The sequence below is a fragment of the Xiphophorus couchianus genome, chromosome 7 (genome assembly GCF_001444195.1).
Source record: "Xiphophorus couchianus chromosome 7, X_couchianus-1.0, whole genome shotgun sequence".
NCBI classification, from domain to species: domain Eukaryota; kingdom Metazoa; phylum Chordata; class Actinopteri; order Cyprinodontiformes; family Poeciliidae; genus Xiphophorus; species Xiphophorus couchianus.
In genome coordinates, this window is record NC_040234.1 from 36,364,930 (window position 1) to 36,392,486 (window position 27,557).

At 43.9% G+C, this 27,557-nt stretch overlaps 2 protein-coding genes across 2 annotated transcripts; one reads left to right on the forward strand and one right to left on the reverse strand.

The window, feature by feature from the left end:
- The first annotated feature begins 92 nt into the window (after positions 1 to 92).
- Positions 93 to 8,840, forward strand: znf142 (zinc finger protein 142). The gene is made up of 8 exons (XM_028022419.1): positions 93 to 435; positions 1,265 to 1,375; positions 1,471 to 1,539; positions 1,676 to 2,491; positions 2,929 to 3,106; positions 3,484 to 6,148; positions 7,146 to 7,251; positions 7,331 to 8,840. The coding sequence occupies exons 2-8, from the start codon at positions 1,267 to 1,269 to the stop codon at positions 7,849 to 7,851; spliced, it is 4,464 nt and encodes a 1,487-aa protein (XP_027878220.1). The 5' UTR covers positions 93 to 435; positions 1,265 to 1,266; the 3' UTR covers positions 7,852 to 8,840.
- Positions 7,955 to 26,560, reverse strand: plcd4b (phospholipase C, delta 4b). The gene is made up of 16 exons (XM_028022420.1): positions 26,383 to 26,560; positions 21,556 to 21,607; positions 19,942 to 20,100; positions 19,034 to 19,262; positions 18,766 to 18,895; positions 18,156 to 18,387; positions 16,808 to 17,009; positions 16,537 to 16,681; positions 14,567 to 14,719; positions 13,427 to 13,588; positions 12,048 to 12,198; positions 11,823 to 11,939; positions 10,834 to 11,012; positions 10,612 to 10,744; positions 10,393 to 10,542; positions 7,955 to 9,336 (listed from the first exon to the last, which is right to left on the reverse strand). Exons 2-16 carry the CDS (start codon positions 21,572 to 21,574, stop codon positions 9,245 to 9,247), a joined length of 2,253 nt encoding a protein of 750 aa, XP_027878221.1. The 5' UTR covers positions 21,575 to 21,607; positions 26,383 to 26,560; the 3' UTR covers positions 7,955 to 9,244.
- Positions 26,561 to 27,557: the final 997 nt, after the last annotated feature.

Sequence of the window (27,557 nt, forward strand, 5' to 3'; positions counted from 1 at the left end):
ATCTCACGCAAAATACCTATTTTTATTCCCACTCAAATACCAATTATTTAATTAATAAAAAAAAGTAATCAGTGCAAGTAAATAAAGGTTATATGAGCTGAAATTATATTAAGTAAATAAATACATTAAAATCAAAATGTTAATTTTTATATTTGTCCCGCTGTGTGAACATTTACTGTTTCTGAAGTTACAAATCGGAAGCTAACTTCAGCACCGTCTGATTAGCAGTTAGCTAACCTAAGCTAAGCTAGCGGTAACAGTCGATCTATTCCGCTCTCTCAACATTAATGAGTAAATGGAGGCTCGCAGCAGGCCCGTCTGCGTGTAACCAGGGATTCAGATGAAGAACAACAACAGAAACGAGTCCAGAAACGAGAGGAGGCGATGAGAACCGAAACCTGAATGTTGATCTTTTGTTTGTCAGGCGGACTGAGGGTGAGATCTCAGGCAGGAGGTCTGGCTGGCGACTTATTTGATTATAAATCTGTTTATTACCTGTTGTTGCAGCAGCTCTGTTACCGTGACACAGATCTGCTCCTTGTTTATCAGCGGGTTGTAACTCATAATGACGCAGAACTTTGCAAAAGTCTCCGACCCTCGTTTCTTTTCCAGAGGGAAAACTGGAGAAAAAAGCATAAATTTATTCAAACATGCAACCAGAAAACTTTATATGATCAATAAAACACGGCTTTACTGTGGGGGTTCATGACAGTTTGGGATTCCTCTCATGCTAAAATTTCAGTTGTTTCCTAGAAACCCCACACTACTGGCTGAAAATGTCTGCCCAAAGCATGACAGAGCCTCCACCTTGCTTTACTGATGATTGGTCACGTCTCGGCCCTTTCCTTCATACTTCCTCTTATTTCAAATGAAACTTCAATCAGACAGTAGAAGGAGAATCTGGAATCTGTTTTTTTTTTGTGCAGATCATGTTTTAGGACTTTTGTCTATTATTTTTTATTATTTTATTTTTTGAGTCCATACCCTGGTGGGTCATGAGAATCACTGCTCCGAGGCAAATTTCCAGTTTTCTTCTGATAAAGTGGATTCATGAACCTGGTTAAAAAGAGCATCAAATCTTCTCTGTCACTGATAAAAGGCTGGAGTAAACAAGACATCAGGGGCGGTGCTGAAAATAAATGATAAATTAGCTGGATTAAAAAGATTCATTTTCAAAAAGATTCAAAGATATTTTTCCAAATTTAGATTATTAATTTAAATTGTAAGGAAATCAGGATTTGTTGAAGCTTCTTGTGTTTTTCAGGCATGATGGAGGCGGTGCAACCATCATGTGGTGAATGTGGACAGAACTTCTCAAACACGTCCATGTCCGTCTCCCACCGCTGTCCAAAGCTGCCGGTCCGGATGGGTCCAGGTAAACACCTGGAGGAGACATCAGAACCCAATGTAGAACAGCAGAAGCTGATTGTTCTTCTTCTTCTTCATCCTGAAAACGTCCCGTGTGTTTAGGGAGCCGGAGCCGGTCACCAGCAGGGAAACAACCAGAAAACAACCCCAACGCTTCAGCGCCACCTGCAGGTAAACCTCAGGAGGTGGGGTCACTCATATTGACCCTGGTTCTGCTGGAGGTGTCTTCACATTTAAAGGAGTCGTTTCTCTCCACTGTCGCCACCTGCTTTCTAAGAAGGAGGGGTTGTTTGTTCTTGTCCTCCAGCGTACCTTTCTGAGGGATCAGAGGACGTTTATCGGACCCACGCCTGTCCCAAATGTCGCCGCTGCTTCAAGATGCGCTCCCACCTGCAGGAGCACCTTCGGTTGCACTTCCCCGACCCGAGCCTCCAGTGCCCCACCTGCGACCGCTTCTTCACCAGCCAGAGCAAGCTGCGCATACACCGCCTCCGGGAGGCCGGGGAGAAGGCCCACCGCTGCCACCTGTGTGATTATTCAGCCGTGGAGAGAAACGCCATCCGGCGCCACCTGGCCAGCGTGCATCCAGAGGACGCTGGCAGCAGCCAGAGCTTCCTCTGTCCCGCCTGCAGTCAGAGCTTCCACCACAGCCGGACCCTGAAGGCTCACATGAAGACACACAACATCCGGAGGGACGGGGCGCCGGTGTCCTGCTTCCAGGACGGCTGCTCCTTCCAGAGTTCCCAGAGCAAAGACCTGCTCAGACACGCCGCTGAGGAGCATGGGGTCAGAGCGGCGCAGTGTCGTCATCACGCCTGCAGCGCCGTCTTCAAATGCGCCGCAGACATGGAGGATCACTACCGGACCCACCTGGCCTACCACTGCTCAGACTGCAGCTTCTCCTGCTCCAATAAGAACGTCCTCCTGCAGCACCGGCGACTCGGCCACACCGGCCAACAAAAGCTCTGCTGTGACTTTTGCCCCTTTGTGACCTTTAACCCCGTGGAGCACGAGCAGCACGTTGCGCGTCTGCACGCCAACGAGAAGATCCACCGCTGCTCTCGGTGCAGCTACGTCACGGCGCATAAACGCGGCTTGAAGCGACACATCCTGATGCACAGCAGTGAGGAGCAACAGAAACGATCTGGGTTCTTCAGAAAAAACTAAACCTGGGCTGGTTTTCATTCACACTGCCACCGTATTACTCATTCACCTCTAAATATCACATTTTGAAACTAAATATTTAGTCACCAAACTAAATACTTAGCTTCAAATTAGCTTTGAGCTAAACATTTAGCTTGCTAACTAAATATTTACTTTGCAGCTGAAGTTTATCTCTGAACTAAATACTTAGCTCTGGCCAAAATATCAAGCTAAATATTTAGTTTTTTAACTAACTATATAGCTTGAAATTGTGACATTTATAAATGAATGAATAACATGGTGAAAAATGAATAATAAATGAATAATCCAAATTATTGCTGTTCATTTCTGACTGACTAACTTCACCAACTGGACGAGTTTCTCTGGCTGTGGCTGAACCGTCTGTTTGCTCTCCAGGTGAGAAACCTCACAAGTGCAGCTTGTGTGAGTTCAGGTGCAGAGACGAGTCCTACCTGTCCAAACACATGCTGGTTCACACTGAGCACAAGAACTTCATGTGTGCTGAGTGTGGCTACGTCACCAAGTGGAAGCATTACCTCACCGTCCACATGAGGAAACACGCCGGAGAGCTCAGGTACAAAACACTTTTCAAATGGTCCCTGTGTTTATTGTGGAAACAAAAATCATTTAACCACCTAAAAATATCCTTTCGCAAATATTTATTTTGAAGCTAAATATTTAGCTTGCTAACTAAATAATGAGTTAGCGATATTTAGTTTGCAAATAAACTATTTGCTAACTAAACTATTAGCAAATGACAGGGCTGGCTAAATATTTAGCTTGGAGCTAAATATTTAGTTTGTAAAGTAAATATTTAACTGTAATTTAAGTATTTAGTTTGAAACTGTAGCATTATAAATGCATGTTCAAAATATGACTTGGAAAACGCACCACCATGTTTTTCTCTGGTAAAAGGTCAGATGACCCAAATGACCCGCCTGTCTCTCCTAGATATTCCTGTGATCAATGCTCCTACCGATGCCACCGAATGGATCAGCTGAAGAGTCACAAATTACGGCATCAAGCTAAATCGCTCATGTGTGAGATCTGCGCTTACGCCTGCAAGCGCAAGTATGAGCTCCGCAACCACATGCTGGCCAAACATTCTGGAGAGGAGAAGAAATCTGCTGCTTATAAGTGCAAGTACTGCTCATACACCACCTGGTACCGGCAGGCGCTCCAGAACCACGAGAACTGCAAACATACCAAGCTGAAGGAGTTTCGCTGTGCGCTCTGCTCCTACTCGTCCTACAGCAGCATCAGCCTCTTCCTGCACAAGAGGAAGGTCCACGGCTACGTCCCTGGAGACGCAGCCTGGCTGGAGAACTATGCAGCCAAGGAACAGGAGAGGAAGTCAGCAGAGTTCATGGAGGACTTTTACAGGAAGTCCAAACCACCAGCTGCTGGTACACAGCAGAACCAGTCAGGAACCGGTGCCTGCACAGAAAGCTCTGCCGCTTCTCAAGCCGACGGTTCGGTTCTCGCCCAAGAAGTTTCTGAAAGACCCGCCAGCAGTCTGGAGCAGTACTGTACCCTGCTGTTGACCACTCTACCGACCGTCGAAGACCAAAACACAGCTTTAAGAAATGAGAACGAAATCTGCCGAAGCACACCGCCTTTAACCGCGCCAGACCCGTCCACACCTGCCAGCTCATTGGAGGAAGACAATCTGGGACTGCAAGACGGACCTGGTGAGCAAAGTGACGTAGAAGATGCCAGTGAGCCTCCGACCAACCCGAGTCGATCTGTTGAATCTGTGGACGGTCGGACCTTCACACCCGAGGGGGAAAATAAAGTTTCAACTATCGGTTCTGCTTTCCCAACCGAGGAAACCGACCCATCACACTCTGAGGTCCGACTGAAAGCTTTGAGGAAACACGACAAGGACCAAGCAGACGCCATGGTTCTAGAGGGACGGGTCCAGATGCTGGCGGTGCCATCTGAAGCCGTTTACCGTTGTGACAAATGTTCCTACGTAACCAGCAAGGAGACGGCTTTGGACCAGCACTGCAGAAATCGGTGTCACCGCAGGACGAAGGGACACGAGTGCCCGTCGTGTGGGGAGCGATTCAAACAGAGGCGAAGGTTTGATCACCACCTTAAACATCAGCATCCTGCTCCTCCACCCAACAAGGCTTCACCAGGAAATCCTGCTGCTGCGCCGGCAGAATCCGGACGATCACACAGAGAAACAAGTTCACATCAGACTGAACTTCTGTCCTCTGCAAACGAGACGTCCACAGAACTGAAACATCAACAACAAGAACCGTGCACCGCCCACAACCAAACACCCACCGTGTCAGAACCTCAGGCTGGTCAAATCATGGCAAATACGAAGGAAGAGTTAACTAAAACATCTAAATTAGCACAGAGCAAAGCCCTTTATGTTAAAAAAGACGGTAAATTTGAATGTGAGCTGTGCAGCTTTTCCTCAGCCAAGCTGGCAACTTTTAAAAAACACCTCCAGGCCTGCCGAGAGACTCCAGGTCAGATCGTTTCTGAAACGGACAAAGAAGGGAGTGAAAAACTCAAAAGTATGGAGGAGCATGTAGGAAAGACCAATGATGGTAGTTCAGGAGAAAACCGACCAAACTGTGCATTAAGATGTAGTCAGAGAAGAGCTGTGACCGAAAAGAAAGGCCGTCTGAAGCCATTTGAGGTCCGGTGTCCCAGCTGCCCTTATTCAACCAGATCCAAACGTTCTCTATCCCGTCACATTCTTTCTGATCATAAGGAGGAAAAGCTTCAGGATCCAGTAGAGGATCGTTTGCACTGCCAGCAGCGTGAAGGCGCTCGGATGCATCGCTGCAGCCACTGTTCCTTCAGCTCCTCCAGGCGCCATCGCCTGGAGGAGCACGAGTCTCTGCACACGGGCGTCGGCCGTCACAGCTGCGACGCCTGCCACAAAACCTTCGGCTCAGTGTCCAAACTGCGCCAGCATAAGCGACGCATCCACGACAAACAGCCCACACACTTCTGCCCGCTGTGCGACTTTGCCGGCTACGCCCTCGACGACGTCAGACGTCACGGCCGCCGGTGTCACTCGGGGGAGTTGCAGCACATCTGCAGTCACTGCAACGCTCGGTTTAGTTCTGAGATTGCCTTGAGGAACCACTGCAAACGGGCGCATCAACTTCAGGCCTGCTTTTCATGTAAGAAATGTGACTTTACAGGCAGCAGCGAAGGGACACTGAAGCAGCACCAGCATAGCAGACACCCTGAGGTGAAATGCAGCACCTGCCAGGAGGAGTTTCAGAGTAAAGAAAGCCTCGGCCTTCATCAGAGGACTCACCTGGCACACCCGTGTCAGCTCTGCCCCTTCGCAGCCAAAACAAGGCCGCTGCTGGCGCAGCACCTTCTGAGCCAACATGAGGACGGGTCATCAGAGGACAAGCCTCTGCGCTGCAGCACATGCGAGTTCACCTGTCGGCATCAGCTGGTGTTGGAGCAGCACCTCCGGTCACATGGGAGCAAGCGCATGTACAAATGCACAGACTGCGAGTACGCAACCCGGAACAAGCAGAAGATCACGTGGCACATTCGCATTCACACCGGGGAGAAACCGTACAGCTGTGAGCAGTGCAGCTACGCCTGCTCAGACCCGTCCAGGCTGAAGGTAGACACCTGGGTGATCAACACCCAGATATCAAAATTAATGCCACTTTCTTGTTGTATAGGTTGTAGATTGTCATTGTGAAATTTCCTCAAACCACTTCTGGTCTTAATCCTGCCAGAGTTGGTTATGTTACGCTAATGCCTACTGATGCAAATTCTACACATACCAAGGATCATGTTGGAAGCGGTTTGCTGCTGTCTAGTGGTTGAAGTTCTGCCCAATTGTCCCTCATCATTGATTTGCACTGTGCATCCTCAATCCGCTAAAACAGGGGTGTCCAAAGTGGGTCCTGGAGGGCCGGCATCCTGCGTGTTTTAGTTTTCTCCCTGGTTTAACGCACCTGGATCAAATGATGGATCATCAAATGGCCTAAGAAGAACATTGACCTGCTGAAAAGGTTGTTGGTACCATAGCGAGAGAACTAAAACATGCAGGATGCTGGTCCTCCAGGACCGACTTTGGACACCGCTGCGCTAAAACGACAATAACGGAGCTAGTTTATCAATTTACGCTTTAGCATTTTTACTAACATTGAAAACATTTAGTGCACTCAGCTTCTCATAAATTAATTCTTCCAGATAAATTCTAAAGCACTACTCTTCTTTAAGTAGTTAGACATTAATATTCACGCTCTTATTTTGAAGTAGGTGAAGACGGTTTACGCAGCACTTCTGTTTCCTCTCCTCACGTTCTCCATGCAGGATGTGGTTTAGAAATTTCAGTTTTTTTCTGTACCCAGAATGCATCACCTCAGCAATCTGGGTACTTTGAGTTGTAACTAACCTAGTTACCTAGTTAGCATTTTGATGTTGCATGTTAGCGTTAGCATAACTAATGTTTATGATATGTGGAAGTTTCTCTGGTTGCTTCGCTGTCCTGAGGTCAGCATTCGGGTTTTCACCTCACTAATATGTCAGCTGTGTGTTTAAGCTTAATTTATTTGCTTTGTTGTAAATAAAATAAGAATCATCTAATTTTCCATTAATTTCTACCAAAGCTGCATATGAGAGTTCACCAAGAAGAGAAGAAGTACCTTTGCCCAGAGTGCGGCTACAAATGCAAATGGGCGACGCAGCTGAAGTACCACATGACGCGGCACACAGGCACGAACGTCAGAACGCAGCAATAACACCAGAATCAAGTGGCAATCTGACTTATCTGCTGAATTCTTTAATCCTCCAGGGGAGAAACCATACCCCTGTGATGAGTGTGGGTACCGCACCAACCGAGCAGACGCCCTGCGCGCACACCGGGACACGCAGCACCGCGACCTTCGACCTTACGTCTGCGAGAAATGCGGCAAAGCCTTTAAGACCAGCTTCATCCTGAAGACCCACCAGAAGAAGCACACGGACGACCGAGCGTACGCCTGCGGACTGTGCCAGAAATCGTTCCGGTGGCCGGCGGGTCTCCGACATCATTTCCTGTCCCACACGGAGCGGCCGCCATTTTCCTGCCGCCACTGCGCCTACAGAGCCAAGCAGCGGTTCCAGGTGGTCAAACATCTGAGGCGGCACCATCCCGAGGAGTCGGCGGAGCAGGGCGTGGTGCAGGACTCAGACCGGAGCATCCTCACCCTGAAGGAGGCCCTGCAGGGGGCGCCGCACGCCGCGGCGGTCAGGGAGCAGCGTCCTCCAGCCAGGAACGAAGAAGCTGTTTCTGAAGGAGACGCAGCAGCAAAACAAAACACCGAAACCCAGTGAAGATTCTGAGATGTATGAATATTTATGGACTCTTGGTTCCATTTGAGAAAAAAACTGTAAACGTGTTTATGAACAAAGAAATGAGCCATAAGGTAGAACATCATCAGTTCACACTGTTTTTAATAAGGTCTGTTTTTATATGTATAATACTGATATTTGGCAGTTTGGACGTTTGTTTCCAACAGTCGTCCAGTTATGTTGCTGTTAGTTCAGGCAGGTTTAACATGCAGAAATCCTTCATGTTCAGAGATCTACCACTGAATATACAGTCATTTTCCTACTGACCTACAAACTGTGATGAATAAAAACTCATAATTAAAATATTGAACATCTTTATTACCACCTGCAATGCATGCTGGGTCGGTGACGCAAAGTTTATAGTCAAAACACAGAAACGTCGAAACTGAGACAAACTGCTACTAAACACCAGATGGCTTGTGACCTACTGTTTATTACTTTAGCTAGAGCTAACACCATTAGCAAGAGCTAATGCCATTAGCAAGAGCTAAAAACATTAGCAGACGCTAATTCTAAATCAAAACAAATTGAAATATGAGTGGATGGTTAAACTTTGTAAAAATCATTCTTGAGAAAATGTTTTGATCCTGATGCTAACCGTAAACAGATTGAGCCAGAAACCTCAGCAGCTAACGCTCTCCTTCTTGGTTAGCATTCCTAGCAGCAGCAGCACAAACTCCAGTTTTTTCAGACGACTTTCTGCTCTTCCTCCGCTTGGTCCTCCTCATCTTCATTCCCTCTACATTTCAACGCGCTCAGGTTCAAATTCAAAGAGTTTAATGTCACTAAAGTCACAAAAAACTTTTCTGGCTGGACGGAGCTAGCGCTGTAGCACTTAGCATATGTAATCTACCCAGCATGCATTGCAGCGTTAACAACATGGCAATGTTCCTGTAACAATGTTTCATTTAAATTGATAAAAACAGTATCTGTCCTGTTGTTTTTACATGTGAAATAAACAATAAAATCTGTGGATCTTTAAGCTTCAAAATATTCTCAGAGAAAAAGAATAAAATGCAGACGTTGAGTCCTTCGTTGTTCATTTTACACCTCAACAATCTACAACAAAATGGCAGAAAAAGATGAGGACCAAAGTGCTGCAATGTCCTAGTCAAAGTCTAAATTTAAGCTTCAGTCTGACTGGAATGATTCAGTCTCATCACTTTTCCTGTTTGTTCTTAAATAATAAGTAACACTGGAGTTTTCCTTCATCTCATTTTGGCCAGCAGGTGATTATTTAGAGTCCAGATAAAAATGTAAAACGACGTTCCTGGAATCAGTAAACATTCGAAAGTTTTCTATGAGTTTAGAAGCAACTAAAACACTAAAACATGAACAGTGGAGTGAAGCTGTGAGGTCAGAGGCGCCGTGACCTTCATGTGAGCTCTGAGACGTTGACGTTAACGAAGACGGAGGACGGAGGGATGGCCGTCCCGTCTTTAGACAGCAGGTGGATGTGACGGTAGCCTGGATGGACAAAATTAATGTACGGCAGGCCGGTTTAACATAAAATCAGCTCCAACACATTTACATTCCAGATATCTGAAATCACATTCCGACTGTTATTAATGATGCCAAGTAAAGTTAAATTAAATTGCAGATATCTTGAAAGCAAATAATGACGCTGCAAAATTTACGGCAAACAGTTTTGACATAAAATCGGTTTTTCTGAGTATGTGTAATCACACTCCAGATATCGGAAAGTCCGAATGACATCATTGATATTTTTTAATAATTATTCTGTTTATCAAAACATCCCAGATTTATATAGCATTTTGATATTAAAATTTAAAAAAGGGGAGAAAAAATACATTTTGAAATGCTTAATTTTCAGCAGCACTTTTAGCTCCTCAAAGCCGTTTGAAGTGAATTGTTTTAAGTTTTGGAAGAGAATAAAAGGGAAAATTATTATCATATTTCTGCATTTGCATTCTCTTTATGTCCCATAAAGCTGGTTTCTTTCTCTATTGTGGCATCATCTGACTATTTTGTGCAGAAAATCCAAAAGTCTACAGGCATCTATTTGGACAGCTTAGTGGCAGCATCTCCAGTTTACACAAAGGCTCTTCATTCAGATACATAAACATGAAATTTTGACAAATTATAGTTACATTTGAGATACCTTGAACTGTAATTACAGATGTCGACTCTTCAGATGAGGAGAGGCATTTTAATCATCAAAATGTGATCACATTTATTTTGACTTTTTCCTCTTAGTCAGAATGTGAATGCAGATATATTAAGTTATTATGCAGGATGTTCAAAATGTTACAACATATTATTAGGGCAACAATTAGAAAAAATAATTGTAAAATTATGAGAATAAAGTTGAAATATTAGGAGAATAATGTCATAATATAACTTTATTCTGCTAATATTATGACTTTACAGGTTTATTCTTGTAATTTTATTTTACTTTTTCTTTGTATGGCGCGTAAATTATAGATGTGTCTGGTCAAAACGTCTTTAACGACGTTCCAGAGGAAACTGATTTTATGTGATATCGGCTTGCCGTAGCCTCACCTGGCTGGATGCAGGTGAAGGGAAGCGTGAACTGTCCGATGAAGTCGTTCCTGGACGTTTTGTCGTGGTCCTCCACCACGAAGCGGACCAGCGCCAGCTCAGGCGAGTGGACGATGAAGTTCAGAGTCTCGTTCCAGACGGGGTTGAACCCTGGAGGTCAGAGGTCAGCAGCCAGGTGAACACCCCGCCGCTTTGCAGGTGGGCTGATGAGTTTCGTACCGTTGTTGTTGATGTGGCCGGTCTCCTCCTTGGTTTGGTCCTGAGGGACGCCGTAGATCTCCACTCTGACCAGCGGGTCCACGATGGATCCCTCCTTCTGGTTGACCTTGGGCAGCTGCTGCGCGCTGATCACCTGCCGCGACACACACACACACACATTCACCTGGAGACTCACCTGACCCCACCAAACACCCTCTGACCCGCTCTGGAGGACAGCTGGACCTGGATGGACAGGCGGGCCGGCTTGTAGCCCGGCCGGTCCTCGGGTCGGTCCGGGCTGAAGCTGCTGTCGGCGTCTCTCATGAAGTCGGGCTTGAGGACGTAACCGCAGCAACCGTTCTGCCTGAAGCGGCCGTCGTTCAGGTCCATTTCCAGGCCGGCCGTCTGGAAGTTCAGAGCCACTTTGAGACAGAGAGGAAAATAAATTCATTAACTTTCATTTTTCCAGACATAAAAATGAATCAGAAAGAGACAAGATGATTCTGATCCATCTCCTCAATAAACACTCGCCGCTTTATCCCTGTCTGACTTTCTTTGAACATTTAAACGTTTTACATCCTGAACGAATCGTTTGTTCTGTTTGTAAAGCTGCAAAATCAAAAATCAACAGCAATAATTTGGATTATTCTTTCTACAATGTGGTTCATTTTTAGATAAATTCATTCATTTATAAATGTCACATTTAGATAAACATTAAACAGAGATAAATATTTAGCTCACTAAATATTTAGTGTGAAGCAAAATATTCAGCTTGTTAGCAGCAACAAATTAAACTTCCTAATTAATTATTTAGTTAGTAAGTTAAATATTTATTTAGAAGTTAAATATTTAACTTGCTAACGAAATATTTAGTTTGTAAACTTAATGTTTAGTTAGCATGCTAAATATTTATTTAGCCAATTAAATATTTAGCTGCTCGGCTAACTTGCTAATTATGCTGAATTAACAAAACTCTTGCTGTGAGTTTTGGACTGCAGCGTTAGAAATGGTCGATCTGTGCAGAGCTCAGAAGGATGAAATCTGTGCAAAACAGTTTGTGAATCTGATTCTCAAACGGCACACAAACAAAGATTAGCTTTTAAAATCTTTACGCACATTTAAATGATGCATTATGCAAACCTTCAGCTGAAAGTCAAAGTCATGTTCATGTAAATTACACAGGAAATGTTCAGTATTTATCTGACATCAGCAGGCGGCGGTGTTTCTCATACCGATCTGGCAGCCCACGTTCCACATGTCCTGAGGGTTGTAGTTGGACGAGTCGGTCCTCAGGCCGCTGGGGTAAGTCCTGCACAGCTGCCGAGCGTTGCACCGAATGAACTCTGACCCTACAGAGGAACACACAGCAGCTCCTGTAGCCTGAACACTGAGCTCCTGCACAGACTGCGCTACGTTCTGTCTAAAAAGTCATAACTTCCACAATAAATCCTTTTTACCTGCGTCCTTAGCGAGTTTCTTTGCTTTGGATTCAGAGAAGGACGACATCTCATAGCACTTAGCCTGAGAGCGAGCGTGCTCAAAGCCGTGAAAGTGGACGCTCTTGCAGTAGACCACCAGGTCTGACAGCTCCCTGGACAGTTTGGACTTCTGCAAAACACACATCAAATATTTAAAAAACAAACTACTGGATTCATGGTTGCATTTTCTGCTTGAACGCCTGATTCTTCAGGGTTACAGAAACATCCGGTTAGACCAGCAGTGGCTTGGTAAATGATAGGAAAGTCAGATTTCGCTGGTTTGCTAAGCAGTTTTAATAAACGTGGATAAACATGAACACTGGGACTGTTGACTCGTCATCAACATCCTGTCAGAGCAAACAGACAACAAATCATGTCTAAAACCAGTAAACAGGAGCTAAACCTCCAGCAGCCTTCGCCTCAGAGACACAAAACGACTGTTTTCCTTCATCTGTGCTTCAGCAGTTTAAATCAGAGCGAGTTAGGATTTAGCTCCAGCTGTACTTTTTAAATCAATCTTTGGGTCACACTTTTATTCAGATTTCTGGAGGAAAACAATCTACAAAAATTAGAAACAAAAAACAACTTAGCCAACAGTAGTCTCGTAATTAATTTGCCATTTAGCCATTTCCATGAGCTTTTATGAAGGAACAATGTGGAGAAGGAGGGTTGAAGTCAACCAGCCCGTAGATTGCTGCGTCTTCAGGGTTCACCAACTTAAATTTAATTAAGTTTTATTAACTAACTTAAGTTTTATTAAGTTAGCCAATGTTGAAGACAAACATCATCCAGCAAACAGAGATAAATTTGGACTTAACCCATAACAGATTCAAAACAGCTAGCCAGCTAGCTAACAGGTGTATATTAGCAGCTAGTTAGCGATAGCTGCAACCGCCTCAAGTCACAGAACGAAGTGAAGATGTCTGTATACAACTCAACCTTCTGCAAGACAGAAAACATATAATATAAATAACTAAATAGTCCTGCTGTGATTTACGTATTTAAGGCAAATTTACATTTTTTTAAATGAATTTAAGACATTTTAAGGCCTTAATTTAACATATACATCTGTGGACATGCTGGTCTTTCAGCCACCACCGGGGGAGCCAGATCTGTCCTCACTAACAAATTTACAGCTTCAGGTGGAAAATATTGAGATTTTTATTTTTGCGTTCATAACGCTGCACTTCATCCGTTGGAACCAGAATCTGTTTTGGTTCAGAAAACCAGGAGAAATATTTTTATTATGGATACTTGATGACTTCCTGACTGAACTTCAGAGAACCAATAAGATTAGAAACTAACTCTACAGTAAATCATCTTTATCTTGACTTTTGCGTTCGATGCGTCTGACCCACTTTGTTTGTCGTTTCCGCCGGTGGATCTTCTGCGCTCGGACTCTCTGCGTCACCGTTCGCCGTCTCGTCTTCGTCGCTGACTTCATCAGTCAACGTTTCGTCCAGGTGAGTTTCCAACCCGCCAATTTTCTTGGCTTTCAGCAAAATCTTTCCTCTCAGCTCCTGTAGTGAAGAATCACAAAAATAAGTTTGTCTCTGCAGGAACCAGATTTTATTTCCCTGCATTGTCTCCTAACTGAAGGAAGCAAAGCATCGACTAAACCCTCAGTGGAGCCTCTCACGGCGTTCCTCACCATTACTTCATTTAGCATTGATTGCTGTGAGTGCTCTAATGGAGAGGAGTTCATAAGTTAGAGTTACTACTGCTTTTAGTATTAGTGCTAAATGGAGAACAACAGGAAGGTTGATTAATTTTTAATACGAGATTTTTGGATCTAAAGGGTTTATTGTTCAGGTCAATGTCTGGAAAAAACTTTTTTTATTGACAGAATGACGATAAATACCTGAAGAGTCTGGAAAAAAACTAGATAAGAAGCAAACAGTGACCAGAAGCCGACTCCAGAAACTCTAGTCCCATCTGAACTAAACGATCCTGGAGCCACATGAAGACAGTCACAAAGTCGGCCTTCTTCACTTTACATGAAACATTCATCCATATTCACAGTTGGTGACTGTTTGGTGTTTTTATATTTGAAGCACTTTCAGCTGCTTAAATGTGAAACTTGAACTTGCAGGTTAAACTGCGATGCATCGTCTCAGTCTGGCTGCTGACCTCAGCTTCTATTTGCTCCATTTCTTCCAACAAAGACCCGGAATATCGATCCGTCTGAACAGAACCGTCTTTGAATGAGGTCAGCACCAGGCGCTTGTAAATGTAACTGGGCGTTTGTCCCAAAGTGATCAGTGTTTCAGCTGTTTTGCAGTTTTCTGGTTCTGGTTCTGCAGGTCAGTGACTTGATGCTCCACTGGTTTTCCTTAGACAGAAACTTTTTCAAAAACCCTGCACCGCTGGACAACCTACAGAAACCTTTCAAGTCTGAGATCTTTAACCATTCAAGTGTTGAAACAACAAACTCTGAACAAAACAGTTAAACATCGTAGGTTTATACAGCATAATAACTTTAAAGTGAAACCTGTGACCTGAGGCGAGGGAAGCATGTGGGGGATCTGTCCGTCCAGCGGGGCCGTCAGCAGCATCTCGCCCAAAATTTGGCGAAGGTGTGTTGCCATGACGGTCTGCTGCTCCACGCCGCAGTGATTCTCCAGGGACACGATGACGGGGAAGTCCGATACCTGAAGGGGAAAAACTCGTTAAGCACAAATATTGTAACCAGTGTCGAAGTAAATTATTAATGACTATTATTTCATAAAGGTTTTGAATACTTTTGAATACTTTTTATTATCAATTACTTTTATTATTTACTCTTATTGATTAGTTTTATTATTTGAGTTTATTGATTACCTTACTATTGATTGCTTTAATCATCTTATTACTCATTTTATTCCTCATTCATTTTATTGTATGTTTAAATGTGTTAAAGGTCACAGTTTCTGACACCTGTTGCAGTTTAAGGGTGATAAGTTGTCCGCTTTCCGGAGATTTGTTTTAACAGGGAACTTCCTGACCACAACTGAGCTCACTCAAAGGCCGACCGTTAATTGGGGCCCCTGAGCTGCACCAGTGCAAGACTTGTGAGTTGAACAAAAGGACAATAGATAGTTTTTCTCCCACTTAACTGTCTAAGAATAAACTTGTTGATTCTGCAGTAAAAAACGTACAACAAAAGGTCAATAAAAGTGTCATATGCAGAGGCGTTTGTGGTTAAGGTGTCAACGCTTCGAGACTGCAGATGTTTCCAACGATGACCTGTTTGTCAAGAAACTGTCTGCACTTCTTGTTTTATTGTTTTTTTCTTTCTTTGTGTGGTTAATGATCTCTCCATTGGCTACGTGTTTGAGTCTGTATAAGAGGAGGCTCCTGAAGCGACGGACTCAGAGAGACTCCTTTGTCACTCGTGTGTTAAATGACCACTGTGTGTTAAATGACCTTTCTCCAATTGCAATTGTTTTAATAAACTTGTACCTTTATTCTGATATCTGCCTCCTAGATTGATGTTGCTTTAACACCAGTTCTTGTTGTTTTTGGTCAATTTCAGCTCAGTTAAACGCCTCTGCTTTGCCTGCGGTGATGAAAACATTCAGCTCTTTTCTCACCGCGCTGCCTCCTCTGAGGACGGATTGAGTTGTTTTCACTTGGGTTCATTATAAGATAATTATGTCAAGGCTCTTCTGCAGCCACTCAAATACATTAGAGGTTATCGCAAATTCATTAGTGGCATTTCCCGTGACAACAAATAGGCAGATCGTCAGGAGAACGGTTCCCATGGTGACACTTCCTGAGTTTCAGGACCAGTCCCAGCAGGTTCAGCTGAAGTGACTGATGTGCAGTAAACGTTATGATGATGGTACTTGGCAAAACGCTTTTCTATGACTTTGTATTTATATGATGTGAAGCATTTTGAATGGCATTGTTGCTGAAATGTGTTATACAAATAACCTTGATTGATTGATAAAGTTTAAAATATAAAAAATATGTTAAATAATTGTAAAAACCATCATAAATCTAAGGGTGCATTCCCTGTTCAGTCCGCTTTAATCCAACTCCAGTCCGTTTGTCCAGAAACTCCGGTCCTCCAAACCTCCGTCTGGGTTCGGTTGAAGTGAACTCTGGTTCAGTTCGAATGCATTGTGAATGCCAAGTGGACTGCAGACTGCTCCAAAATCAGGAAGCGGACTACAGCGCAGGGCATTCTGGGTAAATACAACCAAAACAAATGTGCTAGCTTAGCGCTAGCAGGAGAAATCATGGGAGCAATGACTGTGGTCTTTAGCCAAAGACTAAAGAGTTAAAATCTGACGCTACTTCATTTGTGTTTCCATCTGGGGAAGAAGGAAGTTGCTCTAAGTGTCTTCAGAGGTTTCTGTGTCATTTCCTTCAGTGGTTCTTGGTGCAGCGCCCCCACAGGCCAGGAGGGGAACAGGTTGGTTTGACTCAGAGCAGAGAGGAAGAGAACCACAGCAGCTGGAAAAACTCAAAGTTTGGTGCTCACCTTGAAGGCGTACTCTTTGAGAGTTGAGATAATGTCTCTGAAGAGGATTTTTGATGTTAGCGTGTGGCCGTGGTAGACAACGGGTTCCCCGTCGCTGCCGTCCCAGCAGTCCACCTCCACACAGCGGCAGCCTCTCTTCAGCGCCCTGCAGTCAGAGACACATTATTACCAACTCAAGGTTGACTCAAGAGTCATAAAGACAGTCAGACATTTTCCTTTCTGCCTTTTTAGCATGAAAACGTGGTTTTGGTGCAGTTGTTGCAGTGCTCACTGGATGTATGCCTCCAGGCTGCTCTGGCCTCTCAGCTGGTCCTCCAGCAGGTAGGTGTTGTGTGAGGAGGAGATGAAGTAGTGGCTGAGCGGCTGGTTCATGTCCTGCTGAAGCTCCAGGAGCGCCGGGTTGAATACGGAGCCCTCCTGGGAACACAGGTACATCTGGAAACCCTCCAGCGACATGGAGCTTTCCTTCACGGCTGGACGGAGGCAGAGACACGAAACACATCACAGGTTTTTACTCTGCTGCTCAGTGACGACGTTTAAATCTCTAACCCCTTATATTTAGAAAAAAAGAATAATTTATGATTGTTTCTATTTTCCTGTACATCTTTAAAAAGTCTTAAATTCATGTATTTAAAATAAAGGCCTTATTATTTCTTACATTGGCCTTAAATACATGAATCACAAGTCTTAAATTTTGTGGTGGCAGGAATAAAGGCGAGGATTTATCATGTTGCTTATCATTAATCATGATACATTTCTTGTCATAATAATATTTTTCTTATTATTGTCACAATAAATTCCAAAATATTGTAATAAACCCTGAAGCTGTCTGTATTGTTGACATGGATATATTTAGTATTTTTCTCCATTATTTGTTCAGTAGAGGTGAAAACGTGATTTAATGTACATTTTATTCACAGATTTATTTTAGTGAAATAAATCACAGTGTTTTGTGTGACTGGTGTCCTATAAATGTTTTACACATAAGAATGTTTTCCCAGGACATTATTTGTGTTTGTGGGTCTGTGATTGCTCTGCCATGCAGTCACAGTCGCCTAAAAAATAAGTATTAAATAATTCTTATTGCCACTTTTATTATCACAATAGAACCACAAAATATCGTAATAAAATTTTAAATCCATGTTGCCCACCACGCAGAATTATTTAATCTCTTATAATCTATGTAGTTTATGTTTTTTTGCTGGACTTTTCTGTCAGGCAAAGTTCGACATCTTCATTGCAGTCAGAGACTTGAAGCAGTCGAGGCTAAAGCTAGCTGCTAATTTGCTCTTGCTACCTAGTAGTTAGGATTAAGTATAAGTTTATTTCCAGTTGGCTGGACGACGTAACTCGACGTGCATTTTGCATAAAAAGCTTGGCTGCAATTTTAATTGTACAAATCTGTTGTGATATAGGTCTTAAATTTAATTCATAATGGTCTTTAAAAGTCTTAAATTTGAGTTGGTGAAACCAGTAGAGAGACTGCATGGAGTTACGTCCAACGAAACCTTTTCTGCTCTATAAATAGTCGTCTTACTGGTAAAACAACCCTGAACACGATCCTGTGAATGTGTGAATAACTCCTGATCTGAACGGGGGATTCTCATGCATCCAGCTACCCGTCTCAGAGGGTTCGTAGCGCTGGATCAGCTGCTGGGCATGCTGGGAGCTCTGGTCCCCTTCGCCCTGCTCCAGCCTCAGGAAGGTCTCCAGCTCCTCCAGCGTCAGCCGCTCTCCGTCTCCAGAGTAGTCCTGGAAAACCTTCCACACCTCGTCTCTCTGGGTCAGCATCTGGTAGAAGTGGACAAACTGCTCGATTTCCAGGGAGCCGCTTTCACACTTGTCGGCCATCTGGAAACAAAGGAACTGGTTTTTAGAAAACATCTTTACAACAACAGAAAACGTCTGTTGGGATCTTGGGTTGTTTTGGAGTCTCATAATTATTCGGTGATAGTTTCTAGGTTAGATCAGTCTTGTTCCTGGTTTTCTGCAGTTCAGTTCTTTCTTAATGAATCTATCTTATTTCTTGTGTCTAGTTTTTCTTTCTCTAGTTTAATTATGTTTCCTATGTTTAGTTTGTTTTACTGTTAGATTCATTTCCCTGTGTACCCTCCCTCATCTCTCGCTCCTCACACCTGCAATCAGTTAGTTAATCAGCCCAGGTCTTAAAACAAAGTCATTATTGGCTGATAGTCTCCAGTTTCTCCTGCGATCAGGTCAGATCCGTACCGTAAACAGATGCAGAGCGTTGTCTTCGTTCATCTCCACGTTCATCATCTTCAGCAGCTTCTTCACTTCTTTGAAGTTCATCTTCCCGTCTTTGTTCTTATCGGCTTTCTGGAACCAGTCTCGCACCCATCTGAGAAACGCTGAGGAAAACCTCAAGTCATAGAATCAACTCTCATATTTAAAAACTTTAATTTGGTATTTTTTACTCAGAGGTTTGGAGACAGTGAAAGGGAAGCTGCTGGAGGGAGTTAAGGCAGATGCGGGATACTGGTCCTGCCTCTCCTGCTCATCCATGGTCTGGGCTTTGTGGATCAGCTTCCGGACCCCCTGGATCCAGGCCTGGGCCTCCTCTGGGGAGTCGGCCACCAGGTCCAGGTTTCCTTGGCGACCGTGAAACACCAGGGTGAAGCAGAGCTCGGCAGGAAACTCCTCAGCGATGCTCAGCATGACCTCAGACTGATGGCCCTCACGCACCGCCTCCACGTCCATCACTGAGACTGAGACAGTCGTTAGTTCTGTTAGCTAGCCCAGGCTACCTCTGGTCCTTCACCTCTGTACAACACAGCTTCGTCTGAATGGCAACCGCCTTTACTTCTGCTGCATCAAACTGTCTGATTCCCAGTCGCTGATCTACAACTCCATTGTTTTTAAAAAGCGGCGCACATATCTCAGCTAAACTGTCATTTCTTCTGGTGCAGCATGCGCCTGTAAAAACCTTCCAAGTGTGGGTTAGCATAAGGATTAGCATGCTAACCCCTCAGGTTGTATGTTTTTCAGATTTCCCAATAGTCAGGATAATGACCATTTTCCAAGATGGCCGCCGTTTTTGAGCCTTTTGAACCAATTATTGCCATAAAATGTTACCCATTTTCATAACTTTATGTCGCATCTTGGTGGCCATTTTGAAAAATGTCAAAAAAAGAGAAACAAGATCAAGACAATGTTTATGAGGATCAAAGTATTCAGAGTTCCAGGATCACATTAATTTTTATTACCAAAGGAGCTTCATGCATAACTTGCATTAAGCGTCTGGCCTGGTTCTGTTGGACATTTTCTTTTTGTTGCTACATTCCCTTCAGGTGCCAGTTAGTTAGAAATGCTGCCAAAGGCTATATTGTGAGTTTTCCTCTCCCTCCTGACGGATCATATGTGATCTGACGGTGTTTCTGCACTCACAGGTGGAGTGGCCCTTCCCCGCCCATCTGGATTTGTACCAGATCGTCAGGCCGTCCTCCAGGAGGCGGAAATGACGCTGCTTCTTCCAGGAGCGGGACTTGACCTTCCTCAGGGTCGAGCCCGCCATCATCAGCCTGACATGCGGGTCGTCCTGGACGTCTGAGGGGAATTATTGACATAGTCAGGACCAAAACTACAACCATCGATCTCAATAGTGGTGGGAACACTTCATCAGGAACTTCTCAAAAGATAGAACCAGTTAGCAACATTTTGAGAACTCCCAGTATGAACTGGAACCTGGAAGAAGCGCTGGAGGTGACTGTCGCTCTCTGAAGTCCCAACTTTGATCAGAGTTGGATCCAACCCACAATAATCGTGCTATAGCTAACTGTTAGCAAACAAGCTAACACCGTTTGCTATGCTAACGTTTCTCTGTGTTTTGTGCTTTAAACCACTGAAGGTTTTCTCTCCTCTATTTGAAAGGTGAAACGAGATAAAAGGTATCAGAACAAACAGATTTTATTATTATCAGAGCTGCTGTGTTCGTGCTTTGATAAGATGCAAAGCAAGAACATTTTCTAAAAGTTTAAATGTTTCTGCTTCTAGAAACATTTTTATTAATTTTTTCACTCCAAAATTGGAAATTTCAAATTCTAATACAAACTTGAACCCACAATTTAACCTTTAACCAATATATTTCCAAGGGATTTTCTTTTTTTGATGACATAAACAGGATGTTGATGAGTAAAAACCTGATGCAGTGAACCCTCGTTTTTCACGGTGTTACATTCTGAAAAGAACCCGCAGGCGAAATCCATGAAGTAGCAACCTTTATTTTTACAATTATTATACAATAAAATACTCCATAATACATTGAAACCAAAGAACAAAACCTTTTTACAGGCCCAAACATTTGTTTAACAAATAAAAGTACTGTATAAATGTTTTTGGTTTTTTTTTACAAATAACTACTGTACTGTAAAATAATAATTTTATTCATCAATACGAACTGAAGGCTTCAAATTGCGGAGATCAGCGCCGCCCCACTGCGACCCGAGTTATTGGATTAGAACGGGAGAAAATGAAAAATGATTATGAAAAAAAACAAAGTACAGTAGGACAAATAGTGACTCCCGTGTATTTCACTGCTCTTCTGACTGAGCCGCTGCATCCTGACTCCGCTCTGTAGCGGGTTTTTCTTCTAAAGCCCGCGGTGCAGGTGGGTTTCTTAGAGAGAAGAACATAGTTATCGGTTGATGTTGTCGCTCTTTGTTCTTCTGGGCAAAAAGATTCTTATAAACCGACATGCCACCATCGATTATGTTAAATATGGCAAGGTGCTTTACGTACGTGTACATATTAAACCACAACGTTGTTGACACACAGGTAGAGAAGAAGCGGAGAGACTGTTTAGCCAATCAGAATGCAGAACACAATGCAACGATGCAAATCCGTGAAGCAGCGAGACCGCGACAGGTGAACCGCGATGTAGCGACGGTTCACTGTATTTACTGAGGTTCTGGTTGTTATGACAACCATTAGGTCAAAGTTCATGATTTTGACTCGGTGTTCATTAAACTGAAAGTCTTCAGTTTGAGGAGGTAAAATACTCACATGAACCTTCAGGCTCCATCTTTATCTCTGGAACATGAGTGGGAATATTTTCCTGTAAAAGAAACATGTTGGTGAATTTCTCTGGTCTGAAAATCCAAACGAAAAAAGAATCACATTCAGTCAGATTGTCTGAAGGGTTTTCAAACTTTCTTAGGATTTTCTCTGGACCTCACAGCTCAGCTCAGATTTGTGTTTGTCCACCAGGCTGGTGCCATTTCTGAACTGGTGTGTTGGTTGAAATAAACCATCGTTCCCAGCACGGCGTGAAGAAAGCAGCAGCTCCTCTTTGTTCGCTGGACAAACGGCATTTAACAGCACGGGAGACTTTCTGAATCTTTGCTTATCTGGAAGCAGAGAGCAGCTCAGTGCTGACGAGGAGGAATCAGAACCGACCCGGACCGGACCGGACCGCACCGCACCGGAACGACTTCCCTCTGATTTATTGCCTGTATTGCAGTTTTCTCTCTAAACAAATCCAGACGTTTTGATTGAAAAGGAAAAAGTCTTCTGTTATAGTTTTTTCTTTCATCAAATAAATTAAATCCTTTTTGTTTAATGATTTAATTTCTTAAGAGGAAATAAAGCCACCAAACCTGATCCAGTAGGAACCTTCACTTGAAAACTTGCTGAAAACTGGCAGTGAGTGTTTTCCGTCACTGCAGAAGATGTCTGACCCACTCTGCTGGGCAGAATTGCTTAAGTTCGGTTTTCCCAGCGTAAACTGCCTGGTTTAAGGCCAAACTTTGACTGGGACACTCCAAATCCTTCAGAGATAAAATGCTGGTCAGATCCTCTCCTTCAGTTGTAATTATGGCTCCAACAGTTACAGAGACGTCCAGGTCCCAGATCACCACACTGCCACCACCGTGCTTCACTGTAGCTGCTGCTAGTGTTTCTCCAGATGTGTCGCCTCTTCTGTCGTCGAATTTCTTTTAGTCTTTTAAGTCATTTCTACAGTCTGATTGTACTTTTCTGTTAATTTAGTTGCATAAAAACAACTAAACCTGAGCGACTAACTGCTCTTCTGCCGTGTTCATGTTTCTCCTGTGAAGAATCAGTTTCTGCCTGTTAGCCTCGGCTCAGGTTAAGTCAGATTAAAATTAAAGCATTTGCACTTGCAGCTGGAACCTGACAGCTGATTATAGGATCAGATGATGAATGAATGAATTTGTGATTGGGTGAATGGTCAGTCAGCGGTTTATATTTCTTGGTTCCTCAGCTTTTGACAGCTGAATGAAACGAGGTCCTGCCAACAGGCGATTAGTGGAATCGTTGTAAAAAAATACGTTTTGGCTTCATTGGTGCAAAGAAAATAAACTGATGACCTGCTCAACGATCAAGGACGGCTCTGACTTTAATCCACCTGACCAGGTAACAGTCAGAGCGTCGACCTGGTTAACCACAGCAGTGGGTTAAAGCTTTGGGTTAAAGCTTTGGGTTAAAGCTTTGGGTTAAAGCTTTGGGCTAAAGCTTTGGGTTAAAGCTTTGGGTTAAGGCTTTGGGTTAAAGCTTTGGGTTAAAGCTTTGGGTTAAAGCTTTGGGCTAAAGCTTTGGGTTAAAGCTTTGGGTTAAAGCTTTGGGTTAAAGCTTTGGGCTAAAGCTTTGGGCTAAAGCTTTGGGTTAAAGCTTTGGGTTAAGGCTTTGGGTTAAAGCTTTGGGTTAAAGCTTTGGGTTAAAGCTTTGGGCTAAAGCTTTGGGTTAAAGCTTTGGGTTAAGGCTTTGGGTTGGCCTCTACAGCGTCAATAAAGTGGTAGAAAGACTAAATGAAGCTGTTTAAAGAAAAGGATCCGAGGTTTAATCCAAAATGGTTTGGTTTCAGAAGTACAACAGTCTCATTAAAATGAGACGCATGCATGATCCCTGAATGGATTTATTGCAAGTCGAGGAAAAAGAAAAACATAAAACATGGTTTAAAGCAAAAATAATGTTCACTGATGAATTTATTGAAAATGTGAAAAGGTGGGTTAAATCAAAACAGTAAAGATGAAGATAGTTGGATTAAAGCCACTTATAAACTTTTGCTGATATAAAAGTACAAACTGTTATGTACTGCAACATGCATCTGGCTGAAAGACAACAGAGATCGTATTCACTTTGCTTTCTTCCTGGGCAAGGCCGCAGTCACGCCTTCACAAGCTGCGACGATCCGACGACTGGAACGTCCAGCTGCAGCCTGGGCTGCCAGGGCAGTCGCCATGCTAAACGCAGAGCTGCAACTGGATGAGTCGGACAGACAGTTCATCAGTTCTGAATCAACTATCAGGATAAACGTTTCCATACGTTTGTGGCAAATCGGATCTGCACCATTAGAGAGATTTCAAGCCCTTCCAGTGGAGGCATGTTGGTTCCAACAGCAACCCGGCTGATTCCGCACTGAGGGGAATGAAAGTGACCAGCTTTCCTTCAAACCGCAGCTGGATTGTAAGTTTTCTTTGGAAGTCTGAGGAATTCTGGCCAGAAAATCCTGTTGATGAAAAGATGGACTCCAGTGATCCAAAGGAGGTTCTGGTGAACTCCACTGCTGCTGATTCAATCAAGGCCACTGATTGTCACGGAATGAAGGAAACTTAAGATTTCCTGGTTTCTCAGGCTGAAAATGTCATGCGGTGCAGTGTGGATGAGTGGTGAGGCAGACGCGATGGAACCAGGTTAGATGAATAATGATGATTTAATGAAGAAAAAGCCAACACAAAGTCCAAAACCAGGCAGCACTGCAGAGCAGAGACCAGGGCTCAACACAGGTAGCACTAGCTACACGAATGGACATGAAGACAGAGACAGCACGCACAAACGACTAGGACCCGACCAGGACGCAGACACACAGGTGGCATTAAATACACAGAGGGTAATCACAGAAACGAGACACACCTGGGAATGATCCAGGGGAGACAGGACAGCACGGAGACTCAGGGACACAGAAAACTCAAAATAAACACAGATAAAAACACAGATCCTGACAGAAAACACATTTACTGCAGTTCAGTCGACAGGCAAATCGTCTGCAGGACCCTGATCTGAATGATGGGCTAGTGGAAGCACAGAAACCCTAAAGCCCAAAGAGTTTCTGGAAGCTGAGTTTTTATTTTTTTCATTTCCTTTGTTTAACCAGGTAAACCCCGTTGAGATCTAGATCTCATTTTCAAGAGGGACCTGAGCAGAAAGTCTGCAATACAGCAACCTGGTTACAAAATCAGACTAATTAATACATATGCACAAGTGTAAAACAATAGAAAACAATTTAAAAGCAGTGACACAGTTTAATAGGATCTTGTTGCCTGTTTTTAAGAACAACTCTAAATAAATCCAATGAAATCAGTTCTGACATCTTGACTTCAGACTGGAGCTGATTCAGGCTGTAGGAGCCAAAACACCGACTGTTTGTTTTCAGTTTGAACACGTGGAAGATGCAAAAGAAAAATGTTATTAGAGCATAAAGAATGGGAAATAACAGATCTATGTAAGACAGCTAAAGTATGCTGGAGCCGAGCCGAGTAGAGATTTATAGATCAGGATCATTAGGTGATTGTTTCTCCGTTCGCTTAAAGGAGCCAATCAGCTTCTGCATACAACTCAGACGTCTGCTACCGGTTACAGCCCTTAAAGCTCAATGATACACAGTATTCAATGCTTGAAGGCTTTTGGTCAAAGCATTCATATATAAAACGTCTCCATAATCCAGGAGTGGCAGGAAAGTTGCTGCTACCAGTTTGCTTCCAGCTTTGAGAGAAACAAGATCCATTTCAGTAATAAAACCCAATCTTCATTTTCAATGTTCGTAACAAATTTGCCATGTGATTTTTAAAAGAAAGCTGTTTATCTAGAGTTAGCCATCAGACGCTATTATCAGCAGCAAAAGTTTGAAAACAACATTTCCTCCTTGCTATTTCCTCTGCTTACTGTACAACAGGAACAGTAAGCAGACAAAGTTCCAGCTACAAACTGGATCCAATAACGGTCTGCTGAGAGTTGGAGGAAGGTAAAGCAAGGGATCAACGTCAACGAGGAAAAACATCTTATTCTCTCCAGGCTCATCTGCAAAACACTGACAGGCAGCAAACCTGCTGGAGGCAGAACCCAGCATCAGCGCAGTACGTCGCTGGTGCTGCCAGCAGGCGTTTGGTGGAATCATTGCATCAAATCTGTTCATTGGTCACTGATGAGCTGCAGAACGATCAAGGACGACTCTGACTTTAATCCCTCTGACCAGGTAACAGTCGACCTGGTGAACCGCCAGCCTGGCCTCTGCATTCTGCCTGCTGACAAACCGACCCGGAAAGCAAACGCTTTCTCAGGTTGCCGTGTAATAACTATCTCTTCCTTTCATTGTCTGTAAGCTCCAGCTTCCTTCAGCAAACTGTTTGAGTTTGGAGCTGGTCACAGTGATGCATACTTTCCACAGAGCATCGCCACGTTTGCGTGTATCATCAGCGCCCGGCCGCTCCTGCAGCGCGGCAGCATCACTCTGCTCTTCCCAGCAGCCCGACCTTCAGCTGCTGCCGTTGCTTTATTTTGGGGGCAGTGAGTCACTTCATGAGGGAGTTCACTGATCACACACAAACACACGCGCGTGACTCGGAGGCGCCATGAGGACCAGCAGCATCTGACGGCTCTCAAGTTTTCTGGGAGTTTATGCAGCTCAGGAATGCTGAAGCCCCAGTCAGAGCTGGAGCTGTAATCCTGGATTTCCTTAATGCATCTATGACAGGAATGTGAAACTCCAGCAGGATTTTCAGAGTAAATTAGAAGTAGAAGCAGAAAGAAAGTTTTCATGCATGTGCAGCTCAGAGAGGCCAGAATGACTCAGGGAAACGGCAGCCTGATGCTTACCTGAAGGATGTGCTCCTCGGATTCAGAGCGACTCCAGGAGAGTCTGAGGCTTTAAGAACTGGGAGTACTGGAGGGGAAGTGAGTCCCAGTCTGACTCCTCCCTTCCCTTTCCTCCAGTCATGCTGCTGCTGCTGGGTGTGAGAAACCTGATTCCCCGGCGGCTCCGCAGCGCTCCCTCCTCCAGCACCGCTTCGTCCCGCTGCCTTCCTGCCCGGCCACTCCCTCCTCTCGCATCAGCGCCGCGCTGCAGGACTTCAGCTTCCTGATTATAGGAAACTGAGCCGCCATTAAACCATGCATGAGAACAATAACTTCCATTAAAGGCTCAACCTCAGTTCCTCTGATTGTAAAGAGAGAGATCTTCCTGATAAAACTGCATTTCAATCTAACCAAACCAAACAGTGAGTCCTGATCTCAGGCTGCAAATCTTTATTTTCCTCCCAGTAAACCATCTTCTCCAGATCACACAGGTTCATTCAACACATCAGAAATTTTCTTGAAAATTTCAAAAAGTCACAAATCTTTTACTTTTTATTATTTTCTAGAGAATTTGAGATTAGTCTCTAAATTTCTGACTTTCTTTTGTCAGAAATCTGACAATCTGCTTTTCCTCTCATCTGTAATGTTATTAATATGTTGCTGTACCGAGGAGATGATGTCATCAATAAATGGTGACACTTTGTTGTTTTCATTCTATAAATAATGACTTTTTTTTTTATAAAGGTTTTGTTGGCTCTAGTGGCCTTTATTTGAAAGTAGTTTGACAGGAAACAGGGTAATCAGAGAGGGGGAAGACATGCGGCAAACGTCGCCAGGCCGGGAATCGAACCTACGACCACCGCTACAAGGACTAAGGCCTCAACGTGGGTCATGCTTTGCCCCTGCGCCACCACAGCACCCCAATAATGACATTTTTAATTCAAAGTTGCATTAAAATATCATTATTTACTGAATGACATTTCACCACAGTAATAAGCGTTCACTGACTCTCCTTCATGAAGTGTTAAAGTGGAGCCGTGTTGATGAAGCCCAGGGTAAAGAACCCGTCTCCCTCAGCAGATTGCAGACGGAAACTCGGCCTGATCGCTCTGCTCCATTTGAGCCGCTGCAGCTTTTAAACGCCGGATCGTCTCCCACCGGGATTCGACTCAAGTGTTTTTCCTCCGCGATGCTTC